The sequence below is a fragment of the Benincasa hispida genome, chromosome 12 (assembly GCF_027475165.1).
Source record: "Benincasa hispida cultivar pf3 chromosome 12, pf3_genome.v1.1, whole genome shotgun sequence".
Classification (NCBI taxonomy): domain Eukaryota; kingdom Viridiplantae; phylum Streptophyta; class Magnoliopsida; order Cucurbitales; family Cucurbitaceae; genus Benincasa; species Benincasa hispida.
In genome coordinates, this window is record NC_143489.1 from 83,529,070 (window position 1) to 83,545,677 (window position 16,608).

At 33.8% G+C, this 16,608-nt stretch overlaps 1 protein-coding gene and 1 pseudogene across 4 annotated transcripts; one reads left to right on the top strand and one right to left on the bottom strand.

Moving 5' to 3' along the window:
- Positions 1-8,207: 8,207 nt before the first annotated feature.
- On the top strand, positions 8,208-13,546 carry LOC120067736 (ALG6, ALG8 glycosyltransferase family). 3 transcript variants are annotated; one of them, XM_090308782.1, is made up of 7 exons: positions 8,208-8,279; positions 8,371-8,447; positions 8,600-9,476; positions 10,384-10,590; positions 10,741-10,978; positions 11,914-12,207; positions 13,018-13,546. In XM_090308782.1, the coding sequence occupies exons 3-7, from the start codon at positions 8,721-8,723 to the stop codon at positions 13,065-13,067; spliced, it is 1,545 nt and encodes a 514-aa protein (XP_090164908.1). In that variant the 5' UTR covers positions 8,208-8,279; positions 8,371-8,447; positions 8,600-8,720; the 3' UTR covers positions 13,068-13,546. The 3 variants fall into 3 exon arrangements, with proteins under 3 accessions (XP_090164908.1, XP_038875227.1, XP_038875228.1); XM_039019299.2 differs by lacking the exon at positions 13,018-13,546 and having other exon boundaries at positions 8,209-8,279; positions 11,914-12,454; XM_039019300.2 differs by lacking the exons at positions 8,208-8,279; positions 13,018-13,546 and having other exon boundaries at positions 8,334-8,447; positions 11,914-12,454.
- LOC120067738 (uncharacterized) lies at positions 12,606-14,573 on the bottom strand (annotated as a pseudogene). Its single transcript, XR_016525608.1, has 2 exons — positions 14,343-14,573; positions 12,606-13,317 (listed from the first exon to the last, which is right to left on the bottom strand). The product of XR_016525608.1 is annotated as an uncharacterized LOC120067738 (transcript).
- Positions 14,574-16,608: the final 2,035 nt, after the last annotated feature.

Here is a 16,608-nt window from a genome sequence, read left to right on the forward strand (position 1 = left end):
AACTTGATAAAAACTCAAAATCTTCTTATGCAAAACCCATTTAGAATCAATAAAATGTGCAATGATGACCATATAGTTCACATTTTGTAGCGAAGTCCATTTATCGGTAGTAAGACAAACTCTTTTAGAGCTTATAACTAGAAATGATTTCAACTTTTTTTTCTCCTCAAGATAAAGTTGATATACATCTCTAGCAATTGTTACTCTCGATGGAACATCAAACTTAGGACATGAAACACTACAAAAAGTGTCTAAAACCCTTAGTCTCAACAAATTTGAACGACAACTCATTCATAATTATCATCTTAGCGCATGCTAGTCTACACACTTGTTGGCTAAACAATATCATCACAAAATTACTAGCATTGACTCATTTCCATCATTTGAAGGTAGAAGAGTTAGGATGGTTTGTCATTTTTCTTCTTCTGGTACTTTTTATGTTGATTTCTTAAGTGTTTCCATAAAGTGCTAGTTCCACAAGTATTACTATCACATGCATAATTTTTAACATAATAGTTACACTTGCACCTAGCTCCATCATTAGTACTCACTTCCATTTTTGTGAAATAATCCCACACAAAAGAAGTTGGTTTATTAGGTTTCTTTCGATTGGTCTTGGGAGGTAGAGGTGGTATATCTTTAGGAGTTTGGCTAACATTAGGAGGAGAGGGGGAGGAAGAAACATTTCATTATTACTGGTTCCACTTGCATTACCATTACTAGTAAAAAACTAACTTACACCTACCTATACAATTAAAAAAAAAAAAAAAAAAAAAAAAAAAAAAAAACAAACAAACAAACACTAACTACTCAATTAACTCAAAATAATCCATGTACAAAGATCAATCACACATAAACAGCCCATGTATACAATAAAAATAAAATTATTTTACTCATAATGAAGTTAGAAAATGGTGATCCTGCCATGTTTGATGTTGTATTTATCATGACAGCTTTGGATAATCTAACCATTCTTGAGACACTGCAAGGTTGAATAAAAATTAATTCAATTAATGAATCTAGCTACTATTTTCCCTGCCATCCTAATGAATCATTGACAATCTGAAGAGGCCATGAAATATTCTTCAAATCAAATAGTTCTTTTAAGTAAGCATCTCCATTCTCCTCCATCAATCCTGATTCCCTAAACTTTATTTTTATTAGTCCTTATGGATTAAAATTTATACAATTAAACTCTTACTACTGAATATTCTATCAAGGTGAAATACTGGCTTTGAATATGTAGCAACAACAAAATTTCGCAAAAACTTAATAAACCTAACCAGTATAAATCTTAAACTACAACAACAAATTTGGTAGACTACTTCATCACAAAATTTAAACTAAACTTAATAAACTTAGACCCTTGTTGGTGAGATAGGTCCTAACCATTTTCCCTGTCATTACCATAGAAATTTCGCTTTTAACCATAGAAATCACTATAGAAATCAAAGGACAGTGTTGTTCTTCCAATAAACATATATATATATATATATATATAAACCCGAATTCAATAACAGAATCCAAATGGCTTAGGATAGATGTTGCATTCCATAAACCATATCAAAACAAAAACAAGAACTCCATACTAAAAGTGAGATTGAGACTAAGATTGAGATAGGTGGAGACTGAGACTGAGAGACCTGACGTGAAAGACCGAGAGATGATGGAACAGACAACAAAAAGGACTGAGAGATCTGGCGTGAAGATCTGGTGTGAGACTGAAATGGAGGCGAAGATTTGGCATGAAGAGTGTTGGATTGGAGGTGGAGGCGTGAAGGACGACAAAGGCGTGATTCCTGAAGGATGGCAGAGGTGTGAAGGATCAATTTAGGGATTGGCGTGAAACTGAATAGTGGGATGGTCGGAAGATTCACGTTCTTTTATATATATTTGGGTTCACATCCCGAGATACGATCAAGAATTTAAATTTTTAAAATTTTTTAATCCAACCCAACCCAAAATAAAATCTAACCCAAACCAATTCTTATAGTTTGATTTTGATAGTCTGGGTTGGTCGGGTTATTGAATGTTTTGAACACCTCTACCATCATGTGTCCAAATCTAGCAATTAGACACAAACATAAAATGATATGAAATTCATTTTCTTTTTAAAATCAATTCAACAATAAAAAACTCATCATGTGTCATTTTTTTCATTACTGCAGGTGGCACCTTTCAATTGGTTCACTTTGATGAAAAATAATATGCCACATCAGCTTAGTATTTTCGTTAAGCTTGTTTCACCTATATCTTATTCGTTTGAGTTCCGATTTGAGTGATTCAAATTGTATTGGAATTGTTGTTATGAGCTCTACACAATGGATACTTCAAAATACTAAAACTGTTAGTGAATAAAAGCAGGTTTGTTATCATCAAAATATTAATTAATTTGATATTAAGGACCAAAAAGCCAACAGCATAGACATGTGAAGGTATCCTATACAAAGAGTTTGTATAAGACCGGACCGCGAAATGATTAGACTCTCTTTATAACGTCGTTACTTGAAGAGATTAACATTTTAATAGGATGACCATAGGTGACTCGACCTTAATCCTGAGTGAGTTATGAACTCTTATCTATAAAGGCGATCCTTTGATGTGTATGGGTGAGAGCAGTAGATTCGTCAACTTAATAAACCTACCATTTTGGAAATTTTTCTGAGTAGAGAGCTCGAAACACAGCTACAGAAGATGGAATTCACTCATTTCCATTTTAAGGGCAAGTAATTGAATTACTTCCTAAATAGCTGATTCCAAATCTTGAACAATGAGGTCTCACTCTCTCACTGACTCGAGAGGGATTAATTTGAATTGTTCAAATTAAATAAAGAAATTAATCGTATAAGATACAATCAAGATAATGTATATAGATACATTATAATATAAAGGTAATTTTGAATGATTCAAAATTATACTTTATAATAAAAGAGAAATAAATATTTGAATAAGATTCAAATATTATTTATATGGATGAGATTCATATAAAATTATAAGTTAAAATTAATATGAATGAGATTCATATTAAAACTATAGGTTATATGAGAGAATGTGATTTAAATATGATTCAAAGATATTAAACATGTGATATTTAATAGTTGATTAATTAAATGTAGTTAATCAACATTATTAATTTAATTTATACATATATGTTAGATGGTTTATATATATATATATATACATATACACACACATATATTGTTTAATAAAAATCAGAATGTGGAGTTATTCTGTGGTAGAAGGAGTTACAACTCCCTTTCCCCACCCATTCTCTCGTTAACATGAAGAATAAGAATATAGAAGGCAAGAAATAACTTTTCCTCTACAAAAGAATCCTCAAAAGAACAAAATGTCTTTCAAAATTTCACTCTCCCTTCCAAAACAAAGAGCCCGCACATCCTTGGTGTTTATTCCAAAGAATACAAAGGTTATTGAATGGTTGTGTCTTATTCATTGCTCGTGGTTGTTCTTGCTTGTGGAAAAGGTTTTGTCGTACAAGGAAGTTTGGTGTTTGTGATTGTTGGGGAGATCTTTTAGTGGAGAGGAAACAAATGAAGAAGAAAATTCTACAAGGGTAAGTTCTTCACATCTTTTTCTCCCAAAAAAACATGATGTATAATTTAAACGTTTATCCTATGTCTCTCTATTATTTCTCTATTATTTTGAGTTTTCAAAATTGAATGTCAATGGCACGATGTTCACATGCTTCCACAACGAATTTCATTCCTTCAATTGGTATCAGAGTCATATCATGCCTTTACATTTTCAATTCTGAAACAAAATTAGAGAATAGATGGGTATTATTCTGCATTTTGAATGTTGAACTACAAAATGGATGTTTTCGAATTTTAACACCTTAGATTATTGCTTCAATGAGGTTAAAGGCTGTAAGGGCTCATTGTTTTGGGCATTTAAATTTTGCTATCAAGTCTGTAAGTTCGTGTCTTATGATTGACAACTTTTGCTAAGGAAGGAGATCAAGAACGGAGCAATTCGGATGAAGATCGAAGTAGAGAAAAACATTCTATGTTGGAGCATAAGGCACGGTGTAGCTACGTTGTGCTTTATGCTGCGGCATAGAAGGCCCAACGTTGTAATGCTAGGCAATAGCATTGCGACGTTGATGATTAACGTAACAATGTTGGGCAGAGCGTCGTTACGCTTTGATTTTGAGACACACACATTAGGCAGTTTCCAGATGTGGGTTTGAGTCTCGGTAAAAGCAGTTTCCATCTTTTATTTTTATTATTTGGATTTTAATGAATTTTATTTATTTTAATTAATTAAATTGAGATAATTTAATTATATTGATTTAATAAATATTTAGGGGTGCCAAAATTTAGTCTATTTTGTTGTCTATTTAATTTATGCATGTGATGTATGGTTAAATAATATATATTTCATAATGTATGCCATAAGTTTTAAAATCCCACCTTAAGATAAATATTTTCATGCATCATATTTAATATAAGTGTTATATTTATAGTTATGTGATGTTAGAAGTATACACATGTATCGTATTTAATATAAATGTTATATTATATGATTGCATGTTTCATATAACATATTCATGCATCGTATTTTAATATAAATATTATATTGTATGATGAGATATGCATGATTTTCATTAGTGATTAATATAATTGTTACATTATATGATGAAAATTGAAATGCATTGAGCATGACATTATTTAGTAAATATAATTATTATATTTAATTAATGTCATTAGATGCATGCTATAGGTTTTAATAATTCACTAATCTATAAAAGTTATAAGTTTAATGAAATAGTTTAAATTCTATAATCAAGAGTTGCATACCAACATGTGTCTTAATTAATTTTAAATAGTTTAAAATTAATTCACATAGACTTATGTTAAAACATTTCTAATATGATTAGAAATAGGTTAATCTTTTATTTTTATTTTAATAGAATGAATTTGAAAGAATAAGAGAGTAAATATATAATTTATTTGTCTTTTAAGAGACCTTTGTCTAAGGAAGGTGTTGTCTAGATTAAATATTTTACAATTCGGTATAAGGAAAGTTCTATCTAGGATTGAAGTATAGGATACCTCACTCACATGTCTTTACATGAACAGTTTGAAATAAACCATTTGTAACTATTATAAAGTGGGTTGTATCCATAGTGCTACCAAGATAAGACACCCGATCTTATTCATATACTATAGATGGGGTGTTTGTTTCAAGGGTTGGGTTTGGGATGGGGTTAGACATCCTAAGCCCAACTCTTATTTGGGGCAAGAGTCTAGTAAACCTTGGCTTCTTACACCCTTTCCCATGGGTTACCTCTCCTTTTTTTCCTTTTTTTTTTTTTTTCTAATTTAATCTAGGAAGCTTGTTGGCCAACTTCTGGACATCACCTTCAGTGATCGCAGCCAATTTCGACCGCCACCGGCCAACCTACACTACAAGAAAAAGAGACTCCTGATTCCTAAAAACTCATTCGGAGAGGGGATCTCTCTTGGCTACGTAAAGAGGGCGTCCGAGTTGTCGATAAATATGTTTTAGAGTTCAACTTGAAATTTTTTGTGTGTTTGGAGAGGTTTATGAAGTTTAAATGTTGTGTGGGGTGGGTTGAGATTAGTTAAACTTGTTATTTTTAGTTCAACTTGGAGTTTTTGTGTGTTTGTGGAGGTTTATGAAGTTTGAATGTTGTGTGGGGTGGGTTGAGATTAGTTAAACTTGTTTTGGAGTTCAATATGTGATATTTTTGTGTGTTTGTGGAGGTTTATCATGAAGTTTGAGTATTGTGTAGGATGGGTTGAGATTAGGTTTTCAAATAAGGATCGGTTAAGAGTTTTTCATACATTTAGTCTTGATAAATAGTTGTATGCTCTAATTAATATAATTATAGGTAAGCTACTGTTTCAGAGACATTGTTTGGAGATATTGTTGGAAATTCCATTTGAAGATGTCATCACACTTTCTTTTATATATTCCTTAAGACATATTTGTTTTGTAGACCAGCTTTCAAACTTTTCTCTCTTTTATGTAACAAGTATATATAAACTTTTGTTTGTTTGTTTCGTTCTTTATATGAAAATGTTTGATTTGCTCAATAATGTTTTGAATTTTAGGTTACTTAGATAAAAAATCTATATAAAAAAAAATCAAACAGTGCAACTATCTCCTGACGCCTGTTGATATACCGTCGGAAGTTGAACCATCTCTCGACGGCTAGTATGTCGTTGGGAGATCCATTTCAGAAATGGACCAATCTCCTGACTACATTGGATATCATCAAGCGATAGGTGAACCGCCAATTGTGTATCTATCGTCGTCAAAAGTTTCTATCTCCCAATGGTGTATACTAGGTGTTGGGACTTTTCCATAACTCTCGACAATGGGGGCTTTAGCCGTCGGGAGACGTTCTCCCGACGAGTTTTTCCTGACCAAACTCCCGACAGGTTCTTGCATCGAGAGTTGATCTCCTGACACATTTTTACCATTTTTCGGTGAACTTGAGCATTGGAAAAATAGTGTTTTTTCTTGTAGTGCTACAGCCGCCACTTCCGACGATTCCACTGGCAAACTTCTGACCACTAATTCTGGCAACCGTCGCTAACCAACATCTTGTCTCTATCGACTAACCTTGAAAAACATTAATAAAAATACTTTTAGTATATAACAAACCAAACAATTTTGTATAAAATACTTTTAAGAAAGATTTGAACACATTTGTGTTTTCATTTTAAAGAGTTTTTATCAAATGTATTTTTTAAAAAAAATGAATTTTTGAAAAACCTTTTTTTTTCTAAGTCATTCAAAAACATGCCCTTAGCTTAATTACAATAATATTTTTTTAAAAATAAGCCCTTTCTTCTATTTTTTTTTTCTTTTGAAGTTATTTATTTATTATTATTAGATTAATTTTTTAATTCTCTCTTCCGATCTTTGTTTAAAATTAATATTTCCTTCATTTTATGAGGTTTTTTTCTTCTATTTTTTCTAGCTTAAAATCGATCACATATCGATTGTGATCTCAAGTATAAGTCAAATATATTGGAATAAAGTGAAAAATATAAATATATATCACATATATCATGGTTTAGTTTTTGGTGTATTTATAAATACATTAAAAAATGTAAATATACATCAAGTATATTATTCTAAGATGATGTATTGTACAAATTGTCCCTATCACTTATCAAATACACATTGATTTAATTCTAAAAAATTCAAATATATAGAACTTCCCTTACATGCTTTTTTTTGGTGGTGTTATTATTATCATTATAAAAATTGAATAGTTAGGAGAGATGAAAAAGTAAATTAGATCAAATTTGTGTATAAAATAGTAGCTCATTTTACCTTTTTTTTCTTTAGTAAATATAAAAAAATTTCTTTATATATTGCACATATATCAACGCATGCCCCCTAGGAGATGAAATGGTATTTTGCCCCACCATAGCATATAAAAACCGCTACAACAGATCCTAACTCTTGTAGTGTGGAGGAACTCAATATGCTGGCAACTAGAGTTTGATTCCACCATGAGACAGTTTTATTTTCTTTTTATTTTAGACCATTTTTATTGCTTAAAGTTCCATACATATGTTCATGTTTATATACAAATATTTTTTAAATTTTAGATTCATTTGATAACTATTTGATTATTTTTTTTTAGTTCTTAAAAATTAAAACATATAAACACCAATTTCACATATAATTTTTTTTCTTTATTATTTACTTTACCATTATTTTAAAATCATATTAAAACCAGTCCAAATTTAATTTTGAGTGTTTAAAATCATGACTAATAAGTATCTAAACTTTTAATTTCAACTTTAGTAAGTCCCTTAAAAATGTCTAATAGATATATAAACATTAAATTTAGTGTATAAAAATCTCATAAAATATTTGAAATGCTTAAAAATTAATTGTTATTAGATTTTTTTTTTTCTAATTGAACCTCACAATTTCAATTTTGTAATCGATGGTTACATTATTTTTTTTAGAAAAAATGTCTGGTACTACATATTATACACACTACTTATTGAGATGTTAGTCGTCTAGTATATTTTTTTATAATTTAAGAATTATACATGACACAAATTTAAACGTTAATGAACTAAAATTTTAATCCTATATAAAGTTAATCCTCTTACCAAAAAGAGTAATAGTGTTGTAGTCAATTGGATTCCGTTTGCAGGAGAACATCATCAATTCCCACAATGTAGTAATCTGACACACAGCAAAGCAACATGCAGTTAAGTATCATCAACTACTAGAAATAATGAGAAACTTAGATAAAGGTAATGAATAGGATAATCTTTTAAGTTGAGATATGTTGTCTCTTTATACAATTACTTCGATTCAATGTTATATGTGTTTATTGTTATTCAGGCTCTTTTAAAAATTGTTATATGATCGTGTTATAATATCGTGGTGGGAGGGCACCTGCAAGCTTGATTGATAAACTGGTAATTATAATTGACATGAACATTGAGTTAGGACTACGACTATTATCGAATTCCATATATATATATATATATATATATATTTTTTGTTTTTTTTTTTTTTAACAAAAATCCCTCCTCCAACTTGATCAATTTTTGGTTTCTTGATATCAAAGCCCTACTCTTTAGCTTGAAGAAAAATTCTGCCGCTGCTGAGGGAGAAGGTTGAAAACCAATTAAACGAACCCAACTGTCGAAGCCGCGCCGTCGGTTCGATTCCGGCTCTCAACCACCGCCATGGAGGATCACCGGTGGGAAGACATTAGCAAAGGCCCAAAACCCAGAAAGCCAGTGCTCGAGCTCTTATGGTTCTTCGCCATAGCTGCCTGCATCAAGCTCCTCCTGATTCCATCTTACCACAGCACAGATTTTGAGGTCCATCGCCATTGGCTCGCTCTGACCCACTCTCTCCCTCACTCTCAATGGTACTTCGACGAGACCAGCCAATGGACTCTCGATTACCCCCCATTTTTTGCATATTTCGAACGCTTCCTTTCAATTTTCGCTAATATTGTCGACCCCCAGATTGTGCATCTTCAAAAGGGTTTAGATTATAACACCAATAGTGTCGTATACTTCCAAAGAATTACGGTTATTGTATCCGATCTGTGTCTTCTATATGGGGTTTATAGATTGACGAGGAATTTGGATCCGATTAAGCGCAAATTAATCTGGGTTTTACTTGTTTGGTCCCCTGCGCTCGTGATTGTGGATCATTTGCATTTTCAGTATAATGGCTTTCTTCTTGGGATGCTTCTGATTTCCCTTTCGTATTTGGAGGAGGGGAGGGATTTGATGGGTGGGTTCTTTTTTGCAGTTTTGTTGTGCTTCAAGCATTTGTTTGCTGTTGCTGCACCTGTTTATTTCGTTTATTTGTTAAGGCATTACTGTCGGGGAGGATTTGTAAGAGGTTTTGGGCGGCTTACAATTATGGGATCTGTTGTTGTGGCAGTTTTTGCGGCTGCTTATGGGCCGTTTATCTATCACGGTCAGGTATAGAATCTTTGTTTGAGCTTGAAGTTTTGTTTGTGGCTGATAAATGTAATGTTTAGAAGATCAGTTTGCTTATATGTCAATAACTTTATCAGCATGTACAGGTTTGAATCCCCCACTCCCGAACGTTATTGAACTGAAAAAAAAGGGTACATTTGTTTTTTCATGTTGTATTCTATACTCCCACTTGAAATTTTGTTTGTGGCTGAAAATTGTACTGTATAGGCGACCAATTTGTTATATCTCAACTTTATCAGCAGCACCTTGATTTTTCTTGCTGTATTCTATTATCTTCAATGCATGGATTTTTATATGGAACTTAATTGCCACTTGCATCTAGCCATCAGTCAAGCATAGGTTTGCCTAAAAGGGCGGAAATAGGACTGTTGAGGATAGAAATCCGGTGGGCAGAGTATCAAGGAAGGATAGTAGAGATCCTTTATCAATACCATAGCTTAAGTTTTTCAGGCTTATTGTGGGGGTGATTTAACATAGTATTAGAGGTTTTGTTGTGTTTTGTGATAGTTTGAAGACCTAGAAATGAAGGAGAATTTTACAATATATTATAACCTTAAACTTATTGGTTTAGTGGGGATTAGGGACACTTTTCATTCAATCTCTTAACTTCCTATGTTCGAGATTCACCTCTCTTTTGAGATTACACTGCTGCAAGTTCAATGCACATTGTATAACATACCACCTCATATTACAAAATAAACTGATAGTTTCTGTTCAGGAAACTAATCAACATGTACCGACTGCATTTATACATATTTTTTTTAATCTACAAATTCTTAGCAGAGACCTCTTGTTATATTCCCAAATTTGTATTGCCAGAAAAAAAAAATCTTTCCTAATAACCATGATTCCTTGGAAAAATTTATGACTACTAATATATTCCTTGCAGATACAGCAAGTCATCCGACGCATGTTTCCTTTTGGCAGGGGACTTTGCCATGCATATTGGGCCCCAAATTTCTGGGTTTTTTATATTTTACTGGATAAAGGACTGTCAATCTTGCTCAGAAAACTTGGATTTAGTATCAAGATTCCAACAGCTTCATTTACCAATGGTCTAGTTGGTGATTCATCTCCGTTTTCTGTGCTACCTCAGGTAATTTTCAATGATAAACTAAAGCAAGCTTGGTGCAGATAATTGGGATAATACTGAATTGTAGGTTATCCCTACATTACATGCCTTTTTTGATTTTTGGGTCAATCACTTTGAGTTTAAACTTTGATATGTGAATCCGTTGAATGGCAGATCACTCCCTTGTCAACCTTTGTTGTGGTGCTGCTGGCTTTGTCTCCTTGCCTAATCAAAGCTTTCAAAGAACCTCAGCCACGCATGATCACTAGATGGGTGGCCTATGCTTATGCATGTGGTTTTTTATTTGGGTGGCATGTTCATGAAAAAGCATCACTTCACTTTGTAATTCCGCTTGCTGTTGTTGCAGTGCAAAGTTTGGAGGATGCAAGGCATTACTTCGTATTATCAATAGGTATTTTCTTCCTATTCATGCCATTACATTTAAGTAGCCCTCTGGATCCAGGCTTTTTGCAGGAAGTATTTGGTTAGGATCTTTACGATGTTAGTGGGGCTTTCTTTTGCTTAATGTTAGAAATATTTGCTTAGGATCTTTACAGTATTACCAGGGTCTTTCCTTTCTTTCTTTCTCTCTTCATCATCATGGCTAGGCTATCAAAATACATACTCAATAGCCTTCAAAATTCTGTCTATTTTTTTTCCTCGTCCTTCTCAGTAAAAATTCATTAAAGTTCACTCTTTTCCACATCCAACTTACAATAATGGTGTCATCTTGTTGCATGAAGAAAATTCAGTTTGTCGTGGTGGTGGCTCTTTGAATTTTGGAAGACTAACATCAATGGACATTCTCATAACAGAAGATCTTCATTGTCTCGATCCTGAAAGATGACTGTTGTGTGAGGTTGTGTGTGTTGGCAGGGGGATTGGATTACTTTTTATCTGTTACCCTACCATTAGACTTTTGTGGAAAAAACTTTTGCCTGCTGTGCCCCTCTTTGTGGGAGAGCTAGAAAAATAGGAAGAACACAAGACCTTTCAAGACAAAAATGGACGCGAGGATGAGTCGGAATGACATTACAGTTTTTTCGATTTTCCTTCTCTAGATTTTGGCTAACTAAGGGATATTTCCCCCTCCAGCATCTTCCCTTCTTTTTGTACGTTTTCTTTCAATATTATTTTTGTCTAATGAGCAGTGCCCCACATCTTTTCACAACTTCAAGTCCTTTCCCTTGACCTGGTCACTCGATTGTAGCCAAGTCTTCCTAGCTGTAATACATACATCTCTTATCTCTCAAGGGAAATAATTAAGAATGATCTTCCATTCTTCTTCTTGTGGTTCTGCTCGTGTAATACAAGTTAAAGGGTGCTAATATTACTTTGTTCATGCAGTGTCTTGCTATTCTTTGTTCCCGCTTCTTTTTGAAGCCCAAGAATATCCCATCAAAGTGCTTCTATTGCTGTTGCACTCCAGTCTGATGTGGTTAGGCTTTTCTGCACAATTTGACAAAGGAGAGCCAGTTAAACAAGCCAGATCAAAGACGAAGCGACAACACATACAAACAAAGGGAAGTACGACTGCAACTGGAGAACCATTCCATATTAGATTCATCGAGAAGGTTTATATTGTTGGTCTTCTAATAGTTGAAATCTGGGCTCAGTTTTTGCATCCTTTTATTCTAGGAGGTAAGTTTCCTTTTGTACCACTGATGTTGATTTCTATGTATTGCTCACTTGGAGTCATGTACTCTTGGATTTGGCAGTTGAGATGGATTCTTAGTCCTACTAATTGAATCATTGAAGTTAGTCCTTCATGTAGACACCCTACACTGACCATTGGTAGAATTTGATATTCCTTGGAAGTGACAATTTCATTTCAAGTTCTTACACCAAAGAGTACAAAAAAGGGGTAAAAAAGTTTTGTTGTGTTGAAGTTTTTGTTGTCTGAAATTAACTTTGAATGTTCTCTTATAAGTTCAACTAATTAAATAACACTTAACAATTTACATTTCGTATTGGTCATAACCAAGATTGTTTCCAAATTTCTAAAATTACTTGCAAGTGTACTGAAAAACAGGGCTATATTTAGAAAGGCAGAAAAAATCTCAACATACAGTACTCTTTCAAATTGGCTCTTAACTCTTCCTGTAATTCAGTATAGAACAAAATTTTTAATCATCAATCTCTACTTTCACATCACCATAAATGAAAATGCAGAAATCTTGCAAGAGATAATAAAAAAGAACAGAATAACGGAAACATTGTTCCAAAAAGCTCCATTGGAGTGACCTCTATTGCATTCAACACTACTTCCACTGAAGCATCCTCTCTTTTGCTTGATACCCAAACCATGATTTTCAAGAACAAATGTTGAATTTGTCTTCCCACTACTGAACAATACACACCAGAAGAATGGCCCTTTGTGAACCCCAACCATCCCCACCCCTACTTCTGTGTGAGATTTATTCCTCAACAGTGAGAGAGTTTTCTTGTCAGGAACAAGCGCTCGGGAGAAAGCCTCTGTTGGCTCGAGATATCCAGGTTGACAAGCCACAATTTGGCCGGTTATCGTGTCAAAAGTTGGCAGCTCAACACCGCAATCTGGAGCGAAGATTTCGGTGAAGTTGTCAGAGGATGGATTGCAATTTACAGTGTTGTTACTAGTACAGTTCCCTTTGCAGAAGTTTACAAATTGCAGCGCCATGCACCCAAGACCTGCACTGTCACTCAGGTGAGAGAGCTTCGCAGCTGTTCGGTTTCTGTTGATGATATCCACAAGATCATTTGCTGGGTTTCCTGTAGACTAAAGAACTGAGTAACCCAAAAATCAAAATGAAATGGAAAATATTCCCACGAAGTCATCATCACATCAACAACATTATTCTCTATATTCTTTCATCTTGTGAATTATTTAATACCCATTATCAAAAATCACGGAAAATGATGTATAACTCATAATGCACAATTCAAAATCAATGAACATAAATATATGCAATCAAGCTCTCTTCTTACTTCAAATTAAAAACTCTTCAAACCTTCATCCTAGTTCATCAGCATCAAGCTCTGCTCTACACTACATTTCTACTCATCGAGGCTTGGTACTTGCCTTGACAGCGACGTCAGCTTGTACACTTCAATGTCATCCATTTTTGGGGCTTGTTGATTTGGCAAAGGAGCCCAATATATATTCATGGGTCTAGTTGGACTAGATAATTAGAATTTATAAGACTAGTAGAAAAAACAAACACTTCTCAACAACTTTCAAGTTGTAACAACTTCAATATATCTTCATCAGTTCGTGCAATTCCCTAAAGCAATGTAGATTATAATCACACAGCCAGGCTTTAGAATGGGAAGCATCAGAAGGAAGAAATGGGAGATCAAAAAAGTTCAAACACATGACAAACTATAAACATAACAGTTGGGATACCACCTAATAAGGATACTTACCGAAATACAAAGAACATCAAGATTAAACTATATTGCAATATTGGTAAGAAAACACAATATAAGAACCTTTCAAGTGGGCTATCTGTCCCCGTAAATTCCCACCATGGAGATTCCTACCAAAAATGATCCACCCCTAAGGTGCCCAACTTCTCTTATTTATAACAGCCACCACTAGTTAATTGCCCATTATGTCCCTTACTAATATCCTACTAACCTCTTCAACACATTCACAACATTCCAGAAAACTAAAATCAAAACACACCATCAATCACAAGACAGTAGAAGCATAAACTCAATCAAATTAACCCATCACAACCCACAATGCAGATTCAGCAATGGAAAAGGAAGAACTAGACAAGAGAGAAACTTACCATGGAACTTGGAGGAAACAAGAACAGCAAACAGGAAAGAACAGAGAATGAAGCACTCAAAGGTACAGAGCTTCCTCATTATCATTACCACAAACAATGACTGTACAAAGAAAGAGAGAAAGAAGATAAAAAGGCAAAAAAGAGAAGGGAAAAAAAGAAGAAGAAGAAGAAGAGGGGTTTGCTTTACAGTGGAAGAAAGAAGAAACCCTAGTTGGGGGAAAACTAAAAGGGTGTAATGAGGAGTGGAAACTTTCTGGGAAAAAGAAAGGAAGAGAGATTTATTGATCAAATTGTTGCAGAGATTGTGGGAAAGGACAAGAAAGTGGTGGCCCCAATTAGCCGTTTAGGTTCTTTAAAGAATGGGATTTCAAACCAAAAGGAAGGCATTTTGGAGTGGGTCCATTCATGGTCCAGTTTCTGCTGCATTGATAACTGAGCCAGCCCTGTCCAGCTAACTCTAGCATGGCCCGAACACTAATTTCAAATCTACTATTTTAGTCTCTAAGGTGGCATTTGGGGCGTTGAATAAGTTATAATAATCAGTATTTATTATATAGTCAATGAATTATAATAGTCTGTATTTGAAATGTAGATTATTTTATTCTGTATTTGGGGTACAAATTGTTATAGTATGTGGTATAATAGTCTTTATTTAATGTACAAGTTATTATAGTCTAGGTTATAATAATCTATGTATGGGGAGCAAATTGTTATAATAGCCGGTTATAACAGTATGTAAATTAAATGCATGTTATCTTAATATATATCACAATTGATTCTACTAAGGAAAACAAATTTAAATGAAATATCATATTTTCACGAACTTAAATAAAATTGTTTGTTCCACCAATTTGTATAAAATGTGTTGAGCGTTGCATTGTCCTCATTCCACCAATTTTAACCTTGTTGGACGTATCAAACTTTGTGAACATGAACAATTACAATTTCATTCTCTTCAAAAGATATTAATCGTTGCCCAACACATTAATGTATGTAGAGATAGAGAAATTTCACAAACGGCAAAAATAGAAAACCAAATCACATTCATGTCCATAAAATAGTATGAGTGAAACATAAAAAAATATTATAAAGTACAAACCACAATTTAAATATGTCCAAATTAAACATAGAAAAGCAGGAGATGAAAATAGTTGGTCAAGCGTTGTCTAGAAGAAGAAGCTCGCAATACTCCAATTTCATATCCACTGGAACAGACAAAAAACTCTCTGTATTATGCACTGCATAATACGATATTCATAAGCTTCACCCTCTGTCGGGTTTGCAGTTATGGAATATCGTTAAATTCATTCACAACCTTGGCATGTAGCTCAACCTTTGTTGCACGCTACTCTTTTGGTCATTCAACAATGGACTTTAGTTGGTCATTTGCAAAGTCCATTGCATTTTTAAAACCTCAACCAACTTAGACTGATATCCAAAATGCTTTCTCTTACTACCCCTTGATGAATTGCCTCCTTCGGAACTAAAACCAATCGGGGTTCCATGAAACTCATCTTGTGACAGGTCATGTTCTTGTGAATTGCCAATAGGAGCACCTTCATGCATACGCCCTAACACATTTGAGGCCATGTCACCAGGTGTCTCTACCTCTTCTCCAGTTGCCTAGTCCTTGCCAAAGACATAGGCTAAGTCATCAAAATATAGGAATGACTTGTTCAAGAGCCCTTTTGCTGTAGGATGGCTCTGCATGAAGAGTATGACTAATTAATATAACAGGTGACAATGAATGGGAAAAAAAATGTTAATGAAATTTTACCTTCACTCAACCATCGAACGTCTCTTCTCCATAGTAATGCATTGGAATTCTTCATTCCAACCAAAATCGCTGCATGCTAGTCCTCACATTTCTACTATAGCTTGGAACGTTCTTTTAAGGCTCCTTACCCTACAATCTATGGTGGGGTCCCTTGTATTATACAGCCAGGTATCTTATCAGTCATCATACGCTGTAACTGTGTCAAGTACCCAGGGCTAAAGGTCCCATTGTCTAATCTCCATCCACCAGATTCAACCAAAATCACCAAACATTCCACCAGCTTTGACTCTTTTTCCCTCGTCCAAGTATGCTTTGGAGCTCTAGAAGAACTTGTCATCCTGCTACATGTACACCATAGTACAATTTAAGTAGTAAAGAAAGAAATTATTATGTGATGTATTATGTATAATGTATAAGGTAGTAAATCTAATTATATTAAGAAATTTGGAAATTGATTTTCAAAATCGCATACATGAAATTAAAAAAATA

What these genes read in the sequence shown, in the direction of transcription:
- LOC120067736 (XM_039019299.2), top strand. Translation starts at nt 8,721, where the DNA reads ATGGAGGATCACCGGTGGGAAGACATTAGCAAAGGCCCAAAACCCAGA. An exon ending in CGTTTTCTGTGCTACCTCAG is followed by an intron (nt 10,591 to 10,740) that starts GTAATTTTCAAT and finishes GTTGAATGGCAG; the next exon opens with ATCACTCCCTTGTCAACCTT. An exon ending in TTACTTCGTATTATCAATAG is followed by an intron (nt 10,979 to 11,913) that starts GTATTTTCTTCC and finishes TTGTTCATGCAG; the next exon opens with TGTCTTGCTATTCTTTGTTC.